At 35.7% G+C, this 26,502-nt stretch overlaps 1 protein-coding gene across 1 annotated transcript; it reads right to left on the bottom strand.

Moving 5' to 3' along the window:
- Nucleotides 1–381: 381 nt before the first annotated feature.
- usp13 (ubiquitin specific peptidase 13) lies at nucleotides 382–25,691 on the bottom strand. Its single transcript, XM_081381356.1, has 21 exons — nucleotides 25,454–25,691; nucleotides 23,805–23,930; nucleotides 21,912–21,972; nucleotides 19,791–19,912; nucleotides 18,528–18,670; nucleotides 17,436–17,620; nucleotides 17,161–17,255; nucleotides 16,634–16,824; nucleotides 15,815–15,886; nucleotides 15,510–15,603; nucleotides 14,657–14,782; nucleotides 12,375–12,528; nucleotides 11,932–12,106; nucleotides 11,549–11,637; nucleotides 10,890–11,012; nucleotides 10,322–10,348; nucleotides 9,977–10,120; nucleotides 5,945–6,111; nucleotides 4,499–4,691; nucleotides 4,290–4,374; nucleotides 382–2,544 (listed from the first exon to the last, which is right to left on the bottom strand). Exons 1-21 carry the CDS (start codon nucleotides 25,562–25,564, stop codon nucleotides 2,448–2,450), a joined length of 2,580 nt encoding a protein of 859 aa, XP_081237482.1. The 5' UTR covers nucleotides 25,565–25,691; the 3' UTR covers nucleotides 382–2,447.
- Nucleotides 25,692–26,502: the final 811 nt, after the last annotated feature.

The raw sequence follows: 26,502 nt of genomic DNA on the forward strand, positions 1-26,502 counted from the left end.
GCAGTTGGTAAAATCTCAATAATATTTACTTTATAGTCACTTATATTACTATTGCAATAGCCAGATTTACTAAAGCCTTTAGAATTAGAGGCTCAAATACATTATGCATTGTTCAGAGCTGTGTTTCTGAATTTGCACATGCAAACTTTCTGTATGTTTGCCAAAGGCTTTAATAACTCTGGCCCAATATTTAAAAGATAGATGCATATACAAAAGTTATCTTTTAAAATAAAATATTGTAATAGATTATGTATGCCTGGTTATTGCCATGAGAGCATTTATCTGTTATTTTGTTAAGGGACTCAAAAACAAATGGTTCCATCATGGATGAAATCTCCTGTTTCCATACTGCCATTGCCAAATATGAAAATGCTACAGATAAACAATTGTGGATTTTATTGAACAATCCAAACATTGAGTATGTTTGAACAGCTATTTGAATGAGGATTCCCACATTTGTGTTTCTAAACAATATATGGATCAGAAAACCCATTAAAAAAAACTTATAACAAACAAGTGGGCAAGTTTGTATAGTAACTAGAGAATTGGCACACATTTTTTGCAAAAGAAAAAAGTTCAACAATAAAAACGTACCACTTAACCTTCAGTTCCATGAAAAACAGAACCCGCTAAAAATCAATAATATATTGCAAAATGTCAACTGACTAATCTCTGAGTTTTAGTGCACATTCTGAAGAAGAAGAAGAAAAAAAATCAAGGCATGTTTGAGAAAGGTGGGGTAAAACATCCACTTTCACACCCAATATAAAGACAGGAAGAAAAGAGAGAGAAAGAGAAGTAGGAGGAACTGGGTATGAATATTCATTCAAAGTAAGAAAGAGAAGGAGAGAAAGAGTGAGAGAACCTCAGATGGATACACCAAAGAAAGACATGCACAAAGACACGGACCTCCCAACATAACAGGTAGTGCACAATAGAAAGAAACACGACGGTACAATCTACAACTGACTGTGCAACATCCAGTTGAAATAAATCGAGATGAACAGGCCCCACCTCGGCTTGAGCGAGATCAAAACAATGAATATTAAACTTTAATTCAGTGCTCACAATCAGACTGAGGCGTACGCTGAAACTTAAAGAACACTTGCTGAGAATGCATTCTGGCTTTGTTTAGGAATGACATACTTCTTCAGCAAATAAATGAAATGTCCAAGGTTTGAAATCGGTTAAAGGTGATGGCGGCAGAGCCAGGTTTGTCAGATATGTCATAAAGCTCGAGAGCTTAAGATTTGGTAACACTGAGCACAAATACATACATGTATCTGAGATAATTCTATGAATAACACTGCATATAATTATGATCTATACAGTATGACATCACATATTGCTTAAGTACGGGATAAAAATAGTTTTACATTCTTTGAGACTGTCCAGTTTCAAGCTAGTTTCCAGTCTTTAAACTACTAAGATATGATCAAAGTAAAGCAATTTGAACTTGAATATGAATATGTGATATTGGTGCATTTTCTGGTCAGATATCAGACTGACTGAAAGCTATCATGGACCTAAAGTTGAATGTAATAATATTGTACAAATTTATATTCTTAAAGCCATGCCAATAAATGAGGCTCAATGTTCTTATACTGATATATATATAAGTTTACCTCTGCCTGAAGGTATGGAAACTCGACAAACCTTTGCTGTTGGGGAGAATAAACCTGAAATATGGATTCCATTAAAAAAATCAGTCAATGATGCCACATATATGGATCAATCCAAATGCTAGAATATATATCTAGCACATATCTATCAGCAAATTAAGACCCTATCAAACAAGGAACATAGTCCAGTATTTCAATAAACTTGCCTTTAAAAACCTTTTTTCCCTCGATGGGCATGAGTCAAAAACATTCGTTTTTTGTGAAATAACATTATGTTACAGAGCGATTGCAGTTTCATCAAAATCCACTAAACATGATCTCTATTTGAAATCTACTCTGACAGGCTTTTTATTGTTGTTTAACAACTAGGTAACCCAAATAACATGAAATTGAACTGCAGTGAGTACATTCTGAGATTCTGAAATGGCAGTAATAACATTTGTAAATGCAGGCACATGTTGTTTTCAAAAGAAGTACGTCTTGAAAATACTGGCACAGGAGCTTAAAGTATTCAATGAGAAATGTAACATAATTTGAGAATATATTAGGAAAATAATCTGCATACTTAAAATTGCACGCATCCCACCGTACCTTTAAAGCAGACACAAGACGGACAAATAAACAAAACTCAGACAGACAACACACATTTGTTTCCCTGCTCGACCGTTGCTGTGGTATTAGTGTCTGTGTGGGTCTTGGCAGGGGCTGAGAGGTTCTCTCTCCGTCTCACTGATGTAAATGTTTCCCTAGTTTCCAGCAGTGTCAGTGGTGCCCCACACACCTCTCTGGCCAAATGGCTGTGCATAAGGTTGTGAAGGTCCAGATCTAGCAGCTTGACAGGCGCCGGTAAAAGTACATGTAGCCCAAGTCTTTAGGGGGTCTCTCTGACAAACATACTTTGTGGTCATTGTAAATCAGCCATCTAGAAAAGAAAAAATTCTGAGTTTCAGTTATATATACACACACAAAACATTTATTAAAGGGTTAGTTCACCCAAAAATGAAAATTATGTCATTAATGACTCACCCTCATGTCGTTCCAAGCCCGTTCATCTTCGGAACACAGTTTAAGATATTTTAGATTTAGTCCGAGAGCTTTCTGTCCCTCCATTGAAAATGTATGTACGGTATACTGTCCATGTCCAGAAAAGGTAATATAGACATCATCAAAGTAGTCCAAGTGACTACAGTGGCTCAATCTTAAGTTTATAAAGTGATGAGAATACTTTTTGTGCGCAAAAAAACAACAAAAATAACGACTTTATTCCACTATTCATTTCCTTATCTCTGGGCCTCGAGTGAGTTCACGTAGTATAACTGCGTAGCGCTTCTGGGTTGTACGTCACACGCATCACACACATGACCAGCGTCGGCCAATAGTGAGCCTACGTGGTGACGTACAACCCAGAACCGCTACACAGTTACACTATGTGAAAAAACTCGAGGCCCAGAGATAAGGAAATGAATAGTGGAATAAAGTCGTTATTTTTGTTGTTTTATGCGCACAAAAAGTATTCTCGTCGCTTTATAAACTTAAGATTGAGCCACTGTAGTCACTTGGACTACTTTGATGATGTCTGTATTACCTTTTCTGGACATGGACAGTATACCGTACATACATTTTCAATGGAGGGACAAAAAGCTCTCGGACTAAATCTAAAATATCTTAAACTGTGTTCCGAAGATGAACGGAGGTCTTACGGGCTTGGAACGACATGAGGGTGAGTCATTAATGACACAATTTTCATTTTGGGGTGAACTAACCCTTTAATCTTTATTAATGTTACTAAAAATATATTTGTTCATTGTTTGCTCATGTTAGTTCACAGTGCTTTAATAATAACAAATACAACTTTTGATTTTAATAATGTATTAGTAAATGTTGAAATGAACATTAAGTAAGGGATAATGTACATCCAGCCAGTGGTTCTCTCAAAATAACTCCCGACAGGGTGATGAGGTTATTTTGAGAGAACCACCGGCTGGATGTACATTATCCCTTACTTAAAAAAAATGCTGCAGAAGTATTGTTCTTTGATAGTTCATGCTAACTAATTTAGTTATCTAATGTTAACAAATGAAAACTTCTTGTAAAGCTTTGTGTTTTTAACATTAATACTCATTCTTAATGAATTTTTTTCATAATTCAAATGTTTACCTTTTTTTATAATTTTAAGATTTATAAATCATTTACAATTTATAAATGTAAACAATGTTTTCCCAAACAATTCAATTTGATAATTTTTATTTTAAATTCATTATTTTAATTTTATATTCAAACCTAGCCAGTTCAGATACTGTATGTCATGTGTTCTAGCTCTAACTAATGAAGCCCTTGTTTAGTTGCATCAGGTGTGCTTGAGACAACACCTGATTTGTTGTGAGGGTTCCTATTCAGGGGGTTGAATAATTTTGAAACTGCAGTCTTAGTCATTAAAAGTTTCATTTTCAGTTGAATTTGGGAAACCACATTTGTTGTGTTGAGCCATTTCAATTACTTGTGTTTGATTTGTTCATTGCAAACAGCTGAAAGTCTGTAAATGTTGCCAATAAACCTGATTTGCAATGGGGCTTGAATAATTTCAATTACAACTGTACATCGTTTGTTGTTGACAGGTGATGAAAAGGTGTAAGTGTAAATAAATAACACACATTATAATCAGCATACCTGCCCTCTTTTTTGATATGACACACATAATGACCAGACATCGTGGATGTTCCCATGTGACTGATGAAGGCAAACAGTTCGTAACCTTTGAGAAAAAAAAAAACAGAAAAAAAAAACATCAGCAATGAAATATCTAACCAACGATGTGTGTAATCCTTAGTATGTGTTGACCCTCTGTTTGTTGAATTCAATATTCGGTGAGCACTTACGCCCAGGTCCGTCTCTGACGCGGGGGCTGGACAGGTCCTGATCTGGAGACAGCGAGGATTCGCTGTGAGCATTGGCGTTTGAGAAGCTGTTATCGTTCGGCTCGGTGTCTGCTGTGTCTGACATGGCCTCACTTTCCTCCTCACAGTCTGGGTGTGTGAATATCCAGTCAAGAGCTCGCTCCAAGTTGTTGTTCTATAGTCAGACAAGAAGTAGAAGACACCTCATGTCATGATACCATACCACTGCCTTCAGGCTAAAAGACAAATACTTTCATCACTTGAGTAAAGGAGCTCTTAAAACACAGACTAACAGCTTAACTGGACAAAAAAACATGGCAAGCTTTAATTTCACAAGAAAACACTGAACATCAAAATTATATCCTTAGGCAAAGAGCCATTTTTAAATTGCTCAGACCAGACGAAAGTCCTTGATTTAACTGAGGTCATTCTAGCGTGGTCAAAAGACTCATTAAGGCATAGGCACTAATCTGAAATAGTGCCGTGATTCACTGCAAATGCCAGTACTGAAAGTAAATGTGGCCTGACGCCCTCATCTTTTCCTGGACAAATGTGAACGACGTAGGTTGAAGATGTCCACTTGTTACTGAGCTATTATTGGCTGCTTGAGAAGCTATTTTTAAACACACATACAAGCACAGACATGAAAAACACCACCACATTGTCAAAAACACAAAGACAAAGATAATTATTCAAGAAAAAGCAGGTCCTGCTGTGAAGGAATAATGTTTAAACATTATATAACAAGAAAAATCTGGAAAAAAAAAAACTTACTGACACCAAACTTCTGAATTATCCTGTATATATATATACTCATTTAGTTACCAAGCTAGTTTTTACTAAATAACAGCATGATCTCTGAAGAAAGTCAATACAAATCACATTTCCTTAAAAAAATGTTTTTTAAAAAGTATGAACTTTCAAACATACAGTACATGAGAAGGTTGTGAAGGTTAGCCAAGTAGTTCAACAGAAGAGATGTCTACTCCAATCTCACATGCTTATTCGAAGAGCGACAAAACGGATTCTGACATGCCAAAACATTGTTGCGTCTGTGTAACATGACAGAGTATGATAATTATATTCCTGCCAAAGAATCAAGTCTGAAAATTTGCAGCTAGTAACAGTTCAAATCAGTAACATCCTTCATACAGTGGCCCCAAAAAGTACATGGACAATTTTGGAAACGTAAATGTATGAACTTCTATCAAAACTACCTCGACCCATTTCTGAAATTACTTTTAACCAGCTGGTCTCAAAATCATTTTTACTATATGAAGGTGTAAAGTTCACACAGGTGTTCTTGCAGAGTAACCACAGGTGTACTTTATCATAAGGCAATGACATACATATATTTAAGTGTGGCTTAGGTGTCCAAATTCTTTTTCGGGGCCACTGCCCATGAAGCAAATGAGACAGGACACTCACTGTGGCTTTGAGAGCCTTGATTGTGTGATGTCTGGGGAAGCCCATGGAGGTGAGGATGGAGATGCTCTCTTCTGGAGGCTGGTTGTCCAGCGCACTGGTAGTAGGGAGGCTGGGGCTGAGCAAGTCTGGTTCCATGTAAGCGGGAATTGCCAGAGGCTCAGCAAAATCTACAGTAAGTAAGTTTCACAAGAGATATAAGAGTCTTGGTAACACTTTGTTTTACAGTGTCCTTGATGCACATGTTACATGTACTTACTATAGTAATAACAGTAAATGATATGCAACTAACCCTAAACCAAACCCTAACCCTATAGTAAGTGCATGTTGTTAATTAATATTACTCAGGACTTAAATATATAATTACACTATGACAAGGACACCTTAAAATGAAGTGTAAACCAAGTATTATACCACACATATACTACATTTAAAATATCAGAGAAGAACTTAATTAATCTCAAGAAGAACTTCAGATTCAGTCTAGAGTGCGGATTTATTCACCAAATGTGCAGGGAGGATGAAAATCTCACAGTCGCTGCCCTGTTGAGATTACACAGATAAACTGGAAACTCAAATGAATACAAGCCATGTAATCCATTCCCTGTAGTCTGCAACTAATCCTTTAATGTTCAAGATCAAATGCTGTACTCAGACACACACAAACAAACTGTATGACAGCACCATGTTTGACCTCTAACATCTACAAACTGACCTGCCCCAGTCCTACATGAACAAACATTCTAATTAAGTATTAAAGGTACTACTGTGTGCCATGCCTAACAATGGACTTTAGCCATATATAATCACAACCTCCAGTTCCTTAATGCTTTTATAAAAACTGCTGTCTGCTGAACATAATAAAAAAAAAAAGAGGAAATTATGGATTAAATAAGGGTACAAATTTAACATACATATAATTTCCTATCACATATTAATTAAATATTTACTATTAATTAAATATGAATTATACAATTTTTGTTAAAACTAAGTTATTGTACTATGCAGATCTTTTATAATCATATTTTTGCCTTGACTAATTATTATTATTTGCAATGTTTCTTGAAAAAAAGTTTCATATTAGAATGATTTGTGAAGCATCATGTGATCTTTTGACTATAAACAGTCACACACTATACATATTATACACACTTTTTGAATTAGTCAAGGCAAATTATAGAAAGACTAAAATTATCAACTTCAAGCAGATCCAAATAATAAAATAATAAAAAATTAAAAGTTAGGATTTCTGTTTTCTTTAGACTAGCCTTATATCACAGTACTGAAGAATTTATGTAAGACTAAAGAAATCTGTGTATGAAGCTGTGTATAACACACACTATATTAATAACCCCTGTCAGTGGTGCCTATATAGAAACAGGCCCAGCTGTAGCAGTGGAGTATAAGTACGCCACACAAGTCCAGGATATGTGAAGCTAATGGGGTTTGGACCACTAGAGACTCCACTGGTGTGTATGTCTGAGTTTGTTTGTGATCTCAGGTGGCTGCTTAACTGGGGCAGGAAAGTGAGGAGAACAGAATTCCCAGTTTGCAGGTGACGCTGAAGTGTGAGGACTCTGTTTACTAGCCAGAAGCGCCATGATAAACAAGGGTTCCTATAGCAAGAGACTTGAAATACAACTTTGTGTAAACTTCTTGTGTAAAACTACTTCAAATAAAGCAACTTAGATATAAATTGTATTTGGATTAATTCATTTGGCATGAACAGTTCCCCATCAATAAAAGTATGCAACTCTTTACGTCACATGTATTTATCTTAGAGCCGAGCTAAGTGGCATGCTCTAAACATGAAATATTCCCCTGTGGCTGGAACCCAGATAATGAGCTTCACAAAGCGCACCAGACTTCTGCAGCTTATTTATCTTTAATGCAGAATAGATGGCAATTAAAATGTTTCCTTTAGGGAAACTGTATGTATATTATCACAGGTCTGTTCTGAAAGAAAAAAAAATGCAAATAAAATGCAGTGAACTATATATTCATTTGAAACAACCCCAAATCCAGAAAAGTTGGGACATTTTGTAAAATGTGATAAAACCAATAACCTGTGATTTTTTAATTTGTCTTTAACCTTTATTTAACTGACAAATGTATAAAAAATTTTCACTGGCCAAATTAATTGTATTTTGTAAATATAAACAAATTTTGATTTTGATAGCTGCTATACACTCCAAAAAAGTTGGGACAGAGGCAAAATAAAAGTGAAAAGGCTACAGAATATCCCAGTTAAACTGTTTTGAAACAGTCCACAATTGGCAGGTGAACTGGTAATAGGTGAGAATATCGTGTTTGAGAATAAAAGGAGCATCCACCAAGACTCAAGACTGGGTCATTCATGGCTCACGACTTTGTGCCAAATTTCATGAGAGAATTGTCAAAAAAAAAAAAAAAAAAAAAAATCATATTTCTCAATGCAAGATTGCAACAACAAAAATTGGTATTTAACCAACTGCTATACATAATATTGTGAAAAGATTCAGGGAATCCAGAGAAATCTCAGTCCGTGTAGGGCAAGGCAGGAGAACTCTGTTGAACGTGCGTGACCTTCGAGCCCTCAGATGGCATTGCATGAGAAACCATCATGCTGCCGTGTTAAATATAGCCACATCATGGACTACTTTGGGGAGTACTTTGAAAAACCGTTGTCACTTAAAGTCTGCCGCTGCATCAAGAAATGCAGCTTGAATCTCTGTTACGAAGGGAGAAAGCTATACATCTGTTCAATACAGAAATGGCGCTGAGTTCTCTGGGCCCGAGTTTATCTCAGATGATCCAAAACACAGTGAAAATGTGTGCTGTGGTCGGATGAGTCCACGTTTCAGCTTGCTTTGGAGGAAAACGGACATTGAGTTTTGAGTCCCAAAGATGAAAAGGACCATCCAGACTTTCATCAACAACAGGTGCAAAAGCAAACATCTGTCATGGTATGGGGATGCATCAGTACAGACAGCATGTGTGTAAAGGTGCCATTATTGTGGAGGCGTATATTGGGATTGTACAGAGACATATACTGCCATCAAGATGACATCTTTCCTGGGAAGCAAGACAATGCCAGTCCTCATTCTGCACGTGCTAAAACAGAGTGGTTTCTAGACTCTCTACAACATAGAGTGGATGTGCTTGACTGCCTGCAGTCCAGATATCCAGATCTGTCTCTTGTTGAAAATGTATGACCCATCATAAAAAGGAGAAGAAGACCACAGAGCGTTGAGCAGCTGACTTGTATTAGGCAAGTTTTGGCTAAAATTCCACTTGCAAAACTTCGAAAATTAGTATTCTCAATTCCCAAACATTTAAAAAGTATAATTAAAAGTAAACATGCCTCTGCCCCAACTTTTTTGGAGTGTGTTGCAGCCATCAAACCATCAAAATCAAAATTTGTTTAAGGTCAGTGAAAACTTTGAAAATATTTTCTTTATACTTTTGTCAGTTAAATAAAAGTTAAAGTGAATTAACAAATCACAGATTCTTGATTTTATTGTATTTCCCAACTTTTCGGGGTTTGGGGTTAGACATACCATATTGTTCCAAATATAAGACAATCTTTTTTTACATCTGAAAAAATGGGGTGATTCATATGCAAATATAAATATATGTTCCTTTCGGTGCAGCACAATTACATTAGGTGATTCGGTCTTCTGCTCAATTAGACTTTTTCTCACACTTCAGTTCCAACAAAATGTCTACAACCTTTTAGTCAATGAAGCTAAAATGGCAGACACATGAGTGTTTTTCCCTTGATTACTAGACTATGTGACCAGAGCCATAGAACAAATAAGATCTCATACTTTTAATACTGTCTCAGCTGCAAGTTTTAGGCCATAACGAATGTACATAATTTATTATTTGTATATGGAACATTTTGTTGTTTTACATATTATTTATGTAATATTTAAAATATATTATTATTATTATTATTATTTTAAGTAATGCTTTTATATGGAATTAGCAGAGGACACAAAGGATATGCCTTTGTTCAAAATGTGTCGGTTCAGACAAGATACGAGGTCCTACCTGGCTCTTCCATGTGCGCTATTATCCAGTTAAAGGCCATCTCTGCCCCCATATTCCCAGTGTAGTACACTGCTTTCCGACAGGCTTCCAGAGGGAAACCCATCTCTGCCAGTTGCATCACGGATGATTCGTCTATTTCTGGAGCTGAGGAACAGGTAAAGAAAATAGTTGCTTCAAATCAACATTCCACAACTAACAATAGATATACAAATTATATTCAATGTCAATTAAAGTTTATTAAAACTTTTAATATTGTTCATCAAATAAGTAATTTCGTTGTGCATGTGTACAATTATAAATGTATGGAATACATTTTTGCACTTTTACAATCGAAGTGGTACTTACATTCCAAAGAGTTGTTTGTTGAAAAGTCTGAATGCGAAAACAAGATTTAGTTAGTACAGAGCAAAAGGGAATAATATGCAATTGTGCAATTTAAAGCAGGCTGTTTTGTTTACACTGCATAAAATGTATATACAGTATATATTATGCTTACCAAGGCTACATTTATTTAATCAAAGTACAGTAAAAAAATTATATTTGCAAAATATTTCCAAAAAAAAAAAATTAATTTTGATAATTTTTAAAATGTAATTTATTCCTGTGACGGGAAAGCTGAATTTTCAGCATCATTACTCCAGTCTTCAGTGTCACATGATCCTTCAGAAATCATTCTAATATGCTGATTTGATGCTCAAGAAACATATTATCAGTGCCGAAAACAATTGTGCTGCTTATTTGTTTGATACATTTTTTTAAATACAACCTTTTTGTAACAATGTAAAAGTCTTTACTGTCACTTTTGATCCATTTAAACACCCTCGCTGAATAAATTAATTTATTTCTGAAAATAATAAAAATATATATATATCTTACTGACCCCAACATTTTGAATGGAAGTAAAGGTTCTCACCTCTGGTGTCTTCAGGAATGACAATGGGAGGTGTAAGGTCAGGCAGTTCCTCTTCTCCTGCCTGTAATCCTGTAGCCCGGAGGCGATTCAAGTCCAGGAAATCAGGTACATCTACGGAAATATCTATAGCACATAAAAAAAAAAAAGATCTTTGAAGGAAATCATATTATATATATATATATATATATATGACACAATTATGTACTGTATGTTGATATACCCAAAACAGACTCTGGGCATTATTCCTTTCCAAAAACCTTGCCAACATTTTTCTCCACCACAGAACCTCAAACTTTCTCTGATCATAATTTCTCATGTAGAAAAACAGTGTTACAGTACCCTCTACTGGACAAGGGAAAAGCCTCTGCTAAGTAAACATAACACCTTGCAAACTGATAGTCTTTTGATGCAAGCAATCAAGATGCATTGCTCAACATGCCCGACATGTGATGGTCTGAATTGCACAAGAGAGCATGTGATAGGCAGACACAGATGACAAACAAAAACATGACATTAATAAATCGGCTTTGACAGGAGCTGGATGGATTAATAAAGAAATGATCCAACATTTTGTACATGCTTTGGCCAGCCACCTATTACTTTACAACAATATGAAATCAAAATACAAAATCAAATCAAGACCACTTAAATTTACACACCTAACTTTTTGGGCACCCAATCAACACCAAATGTGAACTTCTTTATCTGTACAACCATGTACTCGGGGAAAGATGAGAAACGAGAAGTCCTGAGGAAAGAGAATGAAACAGTCTTACAGAGCATAACTTTCACTAAGGTTAATTAACATTTCTACACTACATATTCCACATAATTATACAGTATATATATATATATATAATATATACCGTGTGTGTGTGTGTGTGTGCGATTACATATAACATATAATTAAGAAAATAATAATGTATATTATAATTAAATAAAGCATACAGTATAAAATTATTGTCGATATAAACCCCATGATATTCTTCTAGATTGTGCAGAATGTTTTGCAAGTCATTCTTAAAACCAGAGGCCTGCTTACTTCACTCCAGCTGACTTGGCTTGCAGCGCAGAGCTCCAGAAGTCTGGAACATTCTCAGGCTCAGTGAAGGCTTGCAGACAGGCAGTGAAGGGGATTCGGGCTCTCACCGGCTCTGGAGGGGGCCGCATGTTCTCCTCAGCTTCCATCCGCTTACTCTCATATGTTATTAGCTCTTCTGTACAAACGACAAAACCATATGCAAATAAAACACAAATATGTCTACCTGCACATTGAATACATATAACAACATTAAACTTAAAAACAAATACATTTTTATTCAAGACAAAAATATCATTTATTATAAATTAATCACATAACTATATTAGGTTTTATTCATTTTTTTAGAGTCAGATCAGGTATAAATAGCTCTTTAAAGTAATAACTGAACATTCAAACTGTGTAGTGCAGGAGCAATGTTCAAAGAATCAGTTGTAGAAGGTTACCTCTGTTGAGGGCAGCCTCCATGGGTGCAGGAAGCTGCATAAGGTAGTCCACTCGCTGTGTGTACCGCACCTTCTGTGTCTGACAGCACTGCACTCGCTCCTCAACTATGAAGCGAAACACATCGCTGGGGTTCTCTGAGCCTGAATTGTTCCTCTGAAAATGGCAAAACATAATATTACCTATAGAAAGTTTTTGTTGTGCTCATGGAAACACAGGTTTGAATCTGGCCTGTTCCCATTCGCCTTCTCTCCTTAACTTTCCAGTCTACTTTTCAGGTTCATTAAAGGCAAAATAACATAAAAATGTTGGTCACACTTCATATTAGGTGGTCTAAGTACTATGCACTTAAATTTTAGGTACAGTGTACTTATTATGTTCATACAAAACACTTTTGCTGAAATTGAGGTGGGACACGTGTAAGGTTAGGGACAGGTTTGGCGGTGTGTGTAGGTTTAAGGGTTGGTTAAGGGGTAAGGGAAGGGTCAACAGTGTAATTATAGATTAAGGCTAATTACTGAAATTAACAGCTGTAATTACAATCAGATATAAGTACAATGTAAAAACATGAATGTACACAATATGTGTATTGTATCAAATTATTCAGTCAAATGTTAGTACATAGTAGTTAGAGAGACTTATTATAAAATGGGACCAAAAGTTCTGTTGCAGCACTGAGAACTTTTAAAGATGGACAGGAAGATCTGTCTCATTACCAAGCAAAATAATGACTTAAAAACACAATAATGATCCTATGATTTATAGTTCTTCAAACCAAATGGTAAACAAATCAACTTTCTATTTAAATTCAGGCATCTTTAGGGACAGTACAGAGTTAGTCCGTAATTAAGATCAACGAGGTCATCCTTCAGAGGTTTCGCTATTCTGAGGCCATACAGAAATATACGAGCCCTCCTCTATCAAGTCTGAGATACCAGAGACCAGTGAGCAGAGAACAAACCTGCTGAGGAGGTAGAAATGCACTGTAAGGTCCCCTCACTGTTCACAGGCCTTATGCTATTTCATACAAGGCACAGCTGAGGGCAGCTACAAATAAACCAGTTGACATTTCTGAGCACTAAACATTTCAAGGAACTATAGCTCTGTCTTGGTTTTATGAGTTTGACCCTCTTGGTGTATGAGCACTGTCAGGACCGAAGAAAATGTCAGCAAAGATTAGGCCTTGATTAGTTGTAACAATAAGCATATTAGAATGATTTCTGAAGGATCATGTGATACTGAAGACTGGAGTAAATGAATGATGCTGAAAATTCAGCTTTACCATCACAGGAATAAATTACATTTTAAAATACATTAAATTAGAATGTCTTTAAAATGTAATAATATTCCACATAATAACTGTATTTTTGATTTTTAAAAATGCAGCCTTGGTGAACATGACTTCTTTCAAAAACATCATTCTGCATCATTCTGGTCAAAAACAAATTTCTATCAGTGTGAATGCTCCTTAATAACTTGCTAACCCTCCGAATTGACTTTCCATTTCAGCTGATGTCAACAAGCACTTATATTTTCCAATCCCTCCCCTCCCACCACCTGTCATATAGAAGCCATTTTGCATGATCCATTCAAATAATGAGTATGTCACGTTGTATAATGTAAAATTATTTGGGAACTGTTTCTTGTTGACCTACATAGTATATCTCACATTGTAAAAGTCTAACAGCGTGGCTCCTGCTGTTGTTTGTTTTTTAAGTCACAGAAAAGTGTCAGAGAAGGCAATGGCTTTCATTCTGGACATAGACCAAATGGGGAGGGGTAACAGGAAGCATTATCTGTGTAACTGATAGGGGTATCTAATTTTAACTCAGTTGAGAAAGTCACTTCAAGTGTGTGTCTGCCAGCAGAGGGGTAGAGAGTACAGTCCAATGTGTCTCCTGAAACCAGAGCCTCCTGACAAGACTCAACGTCTACAAACACGTCTGGGGAAATTTTGGCCAATCCCTAGAAACCCTTGATTCTCTCAAATCATTTTTTACATAAATGATTTAAAGATATATTTCACCTAAAAACTTTCTTGTATGGAACACAAAATGATTAGCCTAGAAAACTGTTCAAGCTGCTCTTTTTCCATAAAATTAAAGTAATTCATCAACATCTTTGAGCTAAAGAAAGTCAAATAGGTTTAGAGTGACATGAGGTTGATTCTATTAGAATTTTCATTTTTGGGTGAACTATCCTTTTAAGACACAACATCATCATAATCAAGGTAATATTACGTTTCCACAAAAGAAGCACATAAGATAGAAAAACACTTTCGTACCTCCACCAGGTTAATTAAATGCAGGAAGAATTCGTGAGCGTCTTGTTGCCGGTTTGAGGAAAACTCTGGATGTCCTTTACTGACCAGCGCTTTGAACATCTTAGGTGAAATCCCTCTTTGCAGCTGCTACAGAGGAAAACAACATGACAAATCTAGGCTCAGGGTCACCAAATGCACTTTAAAATGCCATCAGAAATCCTATTCAGAAAGCTAGTTTACAGGGAGACATTCTTAAGCACTTTTAAAAGGCCACAAAGCTCTACTTTAGGGAAATAGCATGCAGCATTTTTGTTTGTTTCATATAGCATATTTTATTCTTAGAACGAGAAAGGAGGTATTTTATTATGGAAGCACATTTACAATTTGGTAGAAATTCAGATGACTACAATTTAGTCATTTAGAAAAAGACAAAAATACACAAAAAAGGAGGGCAACCAAAACAATAATTTAGCTAAAGAATATTGATAACTGTTGGGATAAAATAGTTAATATCTGATATTGTGGCTTCTCTCAAAAAAACAAAACAATTAAACAAGCTGTACAAGCATACCCAAGGTACATTCACAATGTCTGCTCTATTATTGTTAGATGTGGCATTGGCGTTTCTACTCATTTGCATAAAATTAAACTCTGCTCAGCTTTGTTGTATGATTTTTTTTTTTTTTTTTTGCCACCTGAAACTGCCAATGAATGACCTCGGGTCACTGCAAAAAATTGTTAGAATGAATGTACCTTAAGGTTGTCTAATTCTCAAATAGGTAGCTGTGAAAGGAGGCAGGCAAAGGACTGCAACTGGCACAGTTATGCAAACCTAATCAAGCCGAATATCATCAAGACAGACCAAGTCAAATACCTTGTATTCTTCTTTCATCACCTGTTCAATTAGTTCTGATTTAATTGGAGGTTTTGAGTACAGGCCTGAGAGAAGTCCATGACCAAGTTTTGCCCTTGAAAAATAAGAAAACAAACATTCCAATTTAAATACCATGTCTAAATGACACACACTTCAGGAAAGATGTCAAATAATGCACCTGCCACCACCAGTAAAGATATTGCATTGCATTATTTTATACAATAATTAGAAGTAATTTGAATTTCAGAAATAAAAAACATGATAAAAGTTACATGATATTAACATTCAATGACAAAAACACCTACATCTGTGTGTTGAAATCCTGGCTTGGATCAAGGGGCGAGTAGTCAAATATTCTCTGTAGGTTCCCAACATACCTACAATATACAAAATCATTTCTCACTGTTACACCTGCATATTTAATTAACTGGGTAAAGAACTTGGCTAGATGAATCTGGCATTGAATCAAAATCATCATAAAAGAAAAAATAGCAAACAAACTTTAAGACGGCACAGATTACTAACAGATTTACTAACAGCTCGCTCCAGCGCAAATCCTCTTTTGGTGTTAAAAAACTACCGTCAGGATTTACTAAGGACACGCTGAGAAAAATTAGTACTCTAAAAAGGCCTGGACTGGACAGGGTTATTTTTGCGGCTGACCTTACTGAATATGCATTTGCAGGAGTTTCCCTTTTAGACGCAAAATTTATGGGAGGAGAGTATTTAAATGAATCACGCAAGGTGATTTACTAAGGTTTGCGCTGGTCAATTTACTGGTATTTGTGCCATTATTAACTGCCCAAAAAAGCATGTCTTAAACCTAACGCTAATTTGCGCTGCTCTTGGTAGATTAAGTCGATCATTATGGAAATGATCCGGCTGCGTCTGTGTCAGTAGATCATGCGCAGAACTTTCCACTTACAACGTTGCTTTATTGGAATTGTGCTCTCACGCTAATTTGCCCTGTTTAGTAAATCTGGCCCTTAGAGTCTAAATACAAGTTTCCTCAGAAATGGCACGTCTTAGTGTGATAGCATTCAAACAGACCCAATGACAATGGGAGGAGAATGTAGACGAATACGTAGAATGCATTGGACCACTGAGGACTTTAGAGTACTCACGCTCTCTGGAACTCTGGAATACTGAAAAGCACTTGCATAGTGGTGCTCAGGTAGCAGCTGTTGCCCAGGTTTTTGATGCCCGTATATCCTGAGCCATAGACGGGCTTTAGCTTTATACCAGCCTCCTGAATCACTTCCCAGTCACTCACACGCAGCTGCACGTGGTTGTCTGTATGATGACCATTCTCTGTCTGAGAGGGATAGACAGACATTTGAGGAGGTTGGAAGAAGGCAGTGTTGCTTGTCTTTGCTTAAGTAATTAACTATTGTTTAGAACAGGGGTTTTCAACCTATTTGATGCCACAGACCCACAAATATGACGATTCCTTTCCTACAATATAAAGGAAGCTATATATTTTCATGTATAAAGACCCATTAATACCATGAAAAATTTAAAATATTATAAATATTTGTAAAATATTATCAGTATTAGATATTTATAATAAATGAATGACTGACCACATGATAAAATATAGAGAGATGTATGAATAAAGTGTGGGGAAAAAACAAGAAAGAAAAAAACATACCCTTTGCATTTGCAGCATATCTATTCCGAAGTGTAACAAATGTTCTGATATGTGAGGATCAACCACTGCTTCTTCTTCGTCGAAGGAATAAACATCTGCAAAAGAGAGAATGGAACCGAAACATCTGTAAAACCTTCTATGAACAAAAAATGTTATCTGTTTTTTTGTCCAAATTAAGTTTGAGCTTGCAATTTGTGTGTGTTATATATGCAGGCCAACATATTTCCTGGAAGACTGTGTGACACATGAAAAACCTGTCGTGGAGAGACACTTGCCTGCTCCATCTGGGGTGATTGTGTTGAGTTTAACTGCCAGGGGGAAGTTGGTTTCTTTGTAATGCTCAAGGGCATGTCCGTTCCCTCCGCTCCCATCAAAGAACCATTTCCCACAGAGGACAGAGCCATCCGTCAGGTTTAGCCACAGGTTCTCTCTCATTTCACACTTGGCGCACTTCCAGCCGCTAATAGGACATAAAGCATATTGAAGACACAAACAGGAAAGGAACTCCTCATATTTCAGTCCAGGTGAATCAGGTGCCCTCAAAGTGATGAGGCTATGTTGCTCCATAATCCACTGACTATTTGTAATCTATTTGTGTAGACCAAGACAGTTTCTGATTATGAGACGATTTTCCAATACATCAATTTATCGGCTAGACCAATTACTAAATAAAAATAAATTCAAGCTAAATAAAATAAATGTAACCTAAAAATTACAAAAACACATATCAAAATTACTAAAACTTAAACTGAAATTAAAATATAAAATATAAATTAATATAGAAAAAGCTATTTATTTCAAAATATTAATAAATACTATAATAGTACATAAATAATACTAAAATAACGCTGGTTCCTTTTGCATCTGTTCTAAAATCTAAAAACAACCTTGGGAATGATAAATGCACATTCAAACGTTTGTTTTAAAGTTTTTAGACAAATATGGTAAACAAGTGTTAATTTAATCAATTTGGCTAATTTACTATAATTAAACTGTACTACTTTCAAATATCACATTATATTAGCCATCAGACACCCTCCTATCCAGATATCAGCATCAGTATCGGCCACTGAAAACCCTTCCCCAGGGAATTATGACAGTATTAGTACTGGAATTTCTGTCATTGGAACCAATCCTAAAGTTTCCTAATGGAAATTTTCTTACAACATGAAACAAAAACTATATTTTTCAGCACACACTGTTACTAATAGTTATCCTCAACATATAAACATCAATAGCTTGTTTTGATATTATTGATATTATTGGCAGGGGAAAGCAGACATATCGGATTTAAGGGTGACCTGAAGTAAGCATCAGCAGACTCTAGAGTGCTAGTCCTTATGACTCTGGGCTTCCATGTGACCAACCTGGGAGGAATTCGAACCCCATTCTCCTGCTGTCTGAGACTTCGGGCATGTTTAGATACTTGGATCTCCTCTTCCCATGAATCTGACTCCTGCTTTTTGTATGGAGATTGTGCATTGAGGACGGCGTCACAGGCTATTGTCACCTGAAAGTTAAAGGGGCATGTGAACATTATATTATAGCTGTTCCATTGCTTAATATGATATTGCATTTAATGACTGCTTAAGAAACCACAGCCAGCTGGAAAGTGGTGCAGACTATGACTAAATAGATTTAAAAATATTTAAAACCAAATCTGAATCCTGGTCAGATAGGACAAATAATGCAACTATTTTCTAGGTAATAAATATAAGGGAAGCAGAGGTAAGTACGCACACCATGCAATTACAAGTGTCTACAAGTACAAAGATGTGTGTTCACTTGTGTGCTACTTCATATATTGTATGAACAACTAAAGTAGTACAACATAACACCATGAACCTTCTCGCATCATGTGTACTGATAGAATATTACATCAACCAGTTAATCCTCAAATATTTGAGAATAATAAATGTATATATATACTCAATATTTGAGAAATTTGTTTGTTTTAATGTTTTTGAAATACGTTTCAAATGCTCACAAAGGCTCATTTTATTAGATAATACAATACAACTGTGATTTAATTGTGAACTGTTTTCTATTTTAATATATTTTAGCATGTGGAATATATTTGTGTTAATATATTTTTGTGGGAACTGTGATTTTTTGATGAATAAAAAACATTTATCTGAAAACATTACTGAATAAAAGTATTCTTTAAAGAAAAATACAAATCATACTAACCCCAAACTTTTGAACGGTGTATACCCCAGAAAAACCCATATTGCTCTTAATAATTTCAAAAATATCAATAAAAACACAACACATGCTGTATATTCAGGCATGAATGGCTGATGATTCTGCTTTAAACCACAAAGAATTCGGATCTAATCAGAAACAAACTTATTTTAAAATTTAAATTAAACAGATTTTACAACAAAATAATCCGTAATAGGTGAGAGTGGATAACTAAAACTAATATTACTGCAACACGTGTTGCCAACACCACATGACATCACTGCACACAATGAGAAGGATGAACAGTGAGTATAAGTATAAGGTCATCTGTAGACATAATAAAATGTAATGATGTGATGTTTGACAAGCAAGCACTGAAACTGAAACTGCAGATCAGGCCTTTGGCATGCAGGGCATACAGGGCGCATGAGCACACACTCACTAACCAGTGCGGGCAACTCCTCAATATTTGGTAAAGGGATCTCAAAGTGGTCTGGAAATATGACAAGCTTGGCTTCATCTTCGTACTCATAATCATCTCCATTAAAATCACGGTTAAGCTCTAAATCTTCAGGAAAAGAAGCAGAAAGAGTTATTTTTAATCGAGAGCTGATGGGATGACTGCACTTTCCCAAAACACTGTCCCAGAAAACATAATTAATAAACACACGATGAAACTCCACACAATGTACACACTCAAAATGGCTTTCTTTTCATGTTTATCTTGTCCTTTTTTTAAAAAAAATAGTGTTTCAGTCTTTTGATTAAACATTTTATTTAGTTCCCTTGATTGAACCCCTAACATTAAGATTTGAGGTTAAAATGTATATGAATTTAGAAAGTCTATATTTTAGAGGCTGCAACTCTTCATTATGTCTTTATGAGGTTTTTAACAACCTTTTAAAACAGATTTTTGTAGTTTGCTTAAATGGGTCCTATTATGCCCTTTTACAAAATCTTGATTTTATTTTTGGGGTGTACTAGAATATGTTTTCAAGCGTGATTGTTCAAAAAACGCATTATTTTTCACATATTTTACATTATTACAGCTCCTCTCTCGAACGCGCCGTCTAGGTCCTGTTTCGATAAAGCCCCTCCTTCCAAAATACAAAATGTGCTGTGATTGGTTAGCTGGCCCAGTGTGCTGTGATTGGCAGTGCTTAGCATGTGATCGGCAAATGTCCCACCCCTCCATAACTGCGAGTTCTTCTATAGCGTAAATATTGAGGATGACGTCAATTTCAAACCATTTCGAGCCCGATTCAGACCCTGACAATGTTAACGAACAAGAGGATCGTGCAGAACGAATTTCATGCACGGACTTTGCAAGCATGGATTTCACAGAACGTTTCAGAGTGGTATATTTTTTTGTAATTCTCTTCATCTAATTCAAACAGTTATCGGTAACAAAACTATGGTTAACTTTTCATAAGGAACGGTGAAGCATCTTACAAAAGCGAGAGCTTACAAAAGGAGAGCTTACAATAGCAACTGAAAACAAGCTGTTCTCCATAAAATGTGCAGCACACTTAGTTTGTCTGCCTTAAGAAGGCCAAACAAAGGGGTTTTGGTACCGGGGTGGGAAAAACGTCTCTTCGACATAGCAACAACACTCTTCATTTTCTATAGCGCAGCTCAACCAGGACTGCTCAACCCCCTTTTTTGTGTATTCCGTGGGCGGGATTATTTAAATGAGTAACATTGTAACTTCATAAGATATGGGAAAATCAAGTTGTAGTCCAAACGAGCAGTTCGTTGTAGTTCTTAAAAAGTGGATTCTGTTAAATAAAATATCTTTGGACTTTGAGCTTTGTAACCTTGCAGATCTTTTTTATGCTCAAACAGCAACATTACACAATAGCTAAAATTGAAAAAGTGGAAAAGCATAATAGGACCCCTTACTATTCTCTCAATTATAAATGAGGTCATACAAACTGCAAGTTTGGTCATTAAAAAAGAATAATAAAGTTATTTAATTAATTTGAGTATGAAAGTCACACTTATAGTTGTCTGCATTAGACATGGCTACGACATCTGACAGACTAAAGAAAACACCTAATCGCATCAGTTTGCGCTCCATGCCACTGGTGACAAGCTAGACATTATCCTTAATAGAATAGTCAGAGTGGCCTAAATGACATGTTTGGCAAAGCATTGTGGGTTTACAAAATGACTGGCAGCCTTTCTGACATATCGCCTTCAAACAGACGTTTATATTAACGCGATGCATGAGAATAAGAGGCCGCAGGTCCGCCACCTGCTACGTCACACCTCCAATGGCAGAAGTGTGTCAGCCTGGGGGATTGATAGGGCACAGCAGCTGACAGGCATAGCGGGCCACTGAAAACCAACCCTCCATAGCAAAAGATTAGGCCAGGGCAAGCATGTGGCACTTTAGATTTAGAATGGTTACTAACTGCACATACAAATAAATAAGATAAATTTAGCCCCAGCCAGTAATGACTGGGGTTGCTAAACATAAAAATAAGGCTTATTCAGGCTCTCTCATTTGAGATTGAAGTTTGAGTCCGGGACTTTTTTTTTTTTTTACTTCAAAACAGACTTACCTAAAAATACTTTTCCATTCCTTCTTCTTGGTATGGCACCCCCTGCAGCACCTGTGGCTTTCTGTAATTAACATCAAGAAACAACATGGGTAATGAAGGTAAGCGTAACGTTACATTTGCAAAACTGTCTATATACTGTAGAACAACAAATCTTACAGAATCATGTTGCAAATTTGATCAAATCTGGATAAAAAAGCTTTACAGATGGGAATGATCGTTCTGTACAAAGCACATAATGGTAAAATCAATTGATTGTGGAGTAAAGTGGACTACTGAATGGTTAGTGTTGACACATTTCTCATGTAATCCCAAGTAAAAACAGCAAACACAAGAGCTACTGTTTAGAACGGGGGCCAGCAGTTTCTGGATGGATACAGACATGAAAATGACAACATTTAACCAGAACATCCAAATTCACTTAGAACTAACAAAAAAACAATACATAACTAAGATCCTATTCTAAATGACCAACAGATCATTCATCATTAGGTCAATGCATAGAAGCAGGCTGGGAATCAACAGAACTGCTAAGATACGGAAAGACTGCCATATGTAACATTCAAAACATGAGACAATACCCCAGTATCTGATTATTTAAAATCTATCATTCCATCAATTAGGACATATCTAGTGACACAAAATATATATATAGATATGGTGTTATAAATAATGCAGCACAGTTAATTTATCTTCTGTTCATGTAACATGTTATTAATTTATCTATCATGCTGTAAATATACTGTAATTATTGTAAATACCCAGATATTCTTTCAATGTTTCTTTTTCTTCCTGACATTTCCCAAGAGGGTTGGCACAGTAGGCATGCTGGGCTAGTAGTATGCTGGGCTCATCAATTATAAACCAATATGTCAAAACCATTTAATTTATGAATACACTGTAAAAAAGTCAAATAAATAAATATTTCAAAAGAAAAACTTCATTTCAAGTTTGGTGCCTTACATTTTTAAGTATATGTCATTTCAACTTAGATAATATTAACTGACTTAAAAAAACAAGTTGAATCTCCTACTCTCGTACCTAACCCTAACCCTAACTTATAAAAATTATTTTGATGAATTAATGTAAAACATAAGTTGGCATGACTTACTGATAATCTCATTTTTTACAGTATAGCTCTCTCTATGAAGAGAAACATCACACCTGAAACCTTTCTAAATCCAACAATCATCAATCTCTGCTAAACTGAATTTTTCCACCTTTTGAAAGTAGTGTGGTATGGCAGATCTTAAAACTAGAGGATGTTCACATAACATAAGAGGAAAAATCAAAAGATATGACTTTATCAACAACTAATTTGATTATAGATTAACTGCATCTGCACACTGTGGACGGAAAACATTCGCAAGTCACGTCAGTTTATAGCTGTGAATAAAGCATTTGTATGGACAAAACCCATCTGGTAAACAGCAGAGGTTGGAGAGTGTTGCAGGAAATTCTAAAATATTTATATTTAGACATTAAATGCAAGTTTATTTTAGTTTATCAAAAAAAAAAAAAAAAACATTTTTTTACAAGAGCAGTAACAAAGGACAAAGGACTATGAAATATAAATGTAATGTATTAGTGTTTAGATGAGTGAATGTGTGCTCCCCCTACCTCGTACTAGTTTTGCACGATATACCTGGACTAGGAAGGTATGAGATTCCTCATTTTACTACTACTTTAAGGCTCGGTTTCACAGACACAGCTTAGACTAAACCAGGATTAGGCCTTAGTTCAATTAGGGCATTTAAGTAGCTTTTATAGACATGCCTTAGCAAAACAAACAGGTTCCTTTAGAGTGCAGAATGAAATATAAAACAACACTTTTACAAATCCGCAAAGAATTCAATCCAACAATAAGCTTGAAAAAAAAGCTGTCGCTGCTCTTACCTGTTTCACATGCCGTTTTAAGTGCATGTACACACTCTGTCCAGTTTTACGGTAATGTCTCTCCACGTGTTCTCTTCCAAATCCCAGGAATGTGTTCAAACACACATATAGACCTCCTTCCGATTCCTAAAAGAAATGATAAAGCTAGTTTTAAGCTAAGATAAAGTGTATAATGTACAACTCCATATTTCTACTTAGATTTACCCGACAACTGTGAATAAAACTGCTATTCGAGATTAAGGCAGACCGTTCAAAGACATAAGCATCATCAACATAGGAACATATACATGAAAAGAGGACACACTTCAACATAGCAGGGCATAATCTAAAATAACTGCATCCTATTTACGTGCATCTACGGCTTCATTAAATATTCATGCCAAATATCTGGGATGTAGCCTATTATTAGAAATACAAAATATGGACATAAAAGTAAAATTATAAATAAATATTTAATTGCTGAATGCTCACAATAGTGCCTTTTACCTAAATATTTAAATTTCAACACTATCACAACAAAGCTCCGATAAGTATTATGTTGTTGGATATGGTAATAAAATGTTCGTCAGGCATATATTGCAATAACATTTTGGCCATGTTTCATGATACAGCCACTTTAGGTGGTACCAATGGTTATTAAGATTCACATAATTATATAATTAAATAATGCTTGTTTATGTTATTTATTAAAGTTATTTTCAGAAGTGTTTAGTTTCTTCTAAATGTGAAAAATCGGAATTATTCTTTAAAGACTTTCAGCGATAAAGAATAAACAAACAAACCAGTTCTGAGTTTAATCTGAATCAAAACACTGTTACTGGGCTGTTGTGTGTCGGTTAGGGTGTTGAGGGCCCACCAGACTGAAAAACCTGTCACTAGCTCCTGGTGACACACGAGCTTGAACAGATAGTGTGTAAAAATAACCTGTCTTTTAGTCAGACATGATGAACTCCAAACAGCTGAGTCACCTTTAAACTTTTACAGCTGGGAGCTAGTTGTGCACTTTATCCACATTTATAGAAAAGTTCCCATAACTGATCGCAAAAACGTTTAGTATTATTCATGATTTGTGGACAGAGCTTGTAGAGACATAACAACCCACATTGACCTGAATTCTTTTTATAGGTCATGGCTGCTTACTGCTTATTAGTATAGATTTAAGAAATCCCAATTTTCACATATTTTATGCTATGTAACAGTTCTTTGTCTCTTGATATCAAGGAGATATCACAATAAACAGTCTGGCATCAACAAGTAACACACTATAGATGTCCAACGAGGATGGGAAGATGCCGAGTGCATAAGAACGTGGGAATGGAAATAATTAGCCTGTTTCTTTGACACGCCTTTAAAAACAGTGGACAGAAATTCTCTCTAACTACAAACCAGCGTTCAAACAGTGTTTGCTAGCATTACACATCTGAATCTCGTATAACGCCAACTGAAAGAGGGGAACTTGGCCACGCTGTAAGATGTAAACATCCGTGTGTTGTTTATTTCTGCAGGCTGTCACATAAGTTGAGCAGGAGAATGGTCGCCGAGGATCCCCAATCTCTCTTACGCGCTATGTATCTTTTAGTTTCCACGTGTCTGTGGGACGCCAGTTGTTGTTTAACGTTCATGCATGAAGTATTTGACATAATACTCACAGGAGAGTCGTAGGAAAAAGCGCATTCGCTCTTGAAAACCCTGTCTCCTGTCCTCGGTACTCTAATGGTGGGCATGTACGGGACCAGTAGCTCTCCCAGATCTGTAGCCATCTTCACATTCCTGCTGCTCGCACCACTATGAGCCTCGCTGGAGCAGCGTGTCAGGCTGTAGATGAGATGGGGCTATTTTTAAACCATACAGACCCGACATTCCTCATGGACCGAGCCGGGATGTGACGACGAAAACATTGGGACATACAAAGAGGGATGGAGGGTGGTGTATAGGGGAGGGAAACAATGGGTGTCCACTTGGAGAAAGACTCAATATTTGACATTATTCACCCTGACGCAAATGGTGACGTTTTTTTTTTCTGAAATATAGGTATTAATAGTTTCTTATTACTTTATTTTTTATTAATTTAATGTTCCTTTTGTTATGCATTTTATTATTAATATTATTATTGTATTATTTTATTTTATTATTGTGGTAAGTGGTACATATATGAAGTATTTGGTGTTTATTGTAATACTTTGAGCTTTGTATAAAAGGTGCTATACAAATACAGTTTATTATTTATTATTATTAATTTTGTGCCAGAAAGCCATTTGCTAGTTGATTACCTACTTATGCAAAGTTAATAACTAAAATTATTCAAAATATTGAAACTGGTGTTTTGTTTTTTTTGTTTTTTACTTAAATATTAAAAGGCTGAAGAAATTAGACTGATCTAGTTTTATTTTTCTGCTCTGCTCAAATGAGTAACTTATGGAATGAAATTTAATTGTATTCACACAGTTCTGAAACCATTTTATAATGGACATTTTATTATCTGATGTAGTTCATATTACTATTATGGTTACTGTACATTACTGCAATAATGCAAATATTTAGGTTTTGATTTCAATCCTTTTGTTGGTATTTGTTAACTTGAAAACCTGAATGACTTTTCTACTCCTTTTGGACATAAAAGAAGAAATAATGAATAATTCCGCCACTCTTTTTCATTAAATAATTATGACTGGAGACATGAGCTTTCAAGATTATATAA

The sequence above is a fragment of the Scardinius erythrophthalmus genome (genome assembly GCF_964197995.2).
Source record: "Scardinius erythrophthalmus genome assembly, chromosome: 12".
Classification (NCBI taxonomy): Eukaryota; Metazoa; Chordata; class Actinopteri; order Cypriniformes; family Leuciscidae; genus Scardinius; species Scardinius erythrophthalmus.

What these genes read in the sequence shown, in the direction of transcription:
- usp13 (XM_081381356.1), bottom strand. Translation starts at nt 25,564, where the DNA reads ATGGCTACAGATCTGGGAGAGCTACTGGTCCCGTACATGCCCACCATT. An exon ending in GGGGTTCGAATTCCTCCCAG is followed by an intron (nt 17,621 to 18,527) that starts GTTGGTCACATG and finishes ATGTCCTATTAG; the next exon opens with CGGCTGGAAGTGCGCCAAGT. An exon ending in CATATCAAAAAAGAGGGCAG is followed by an intron (nt 2,545 to 4,289) that starts GTATGCTGATTA and finishes TTTCTTTTCTAG; the next exon opens with ATGGCTGATTTACAATGACC.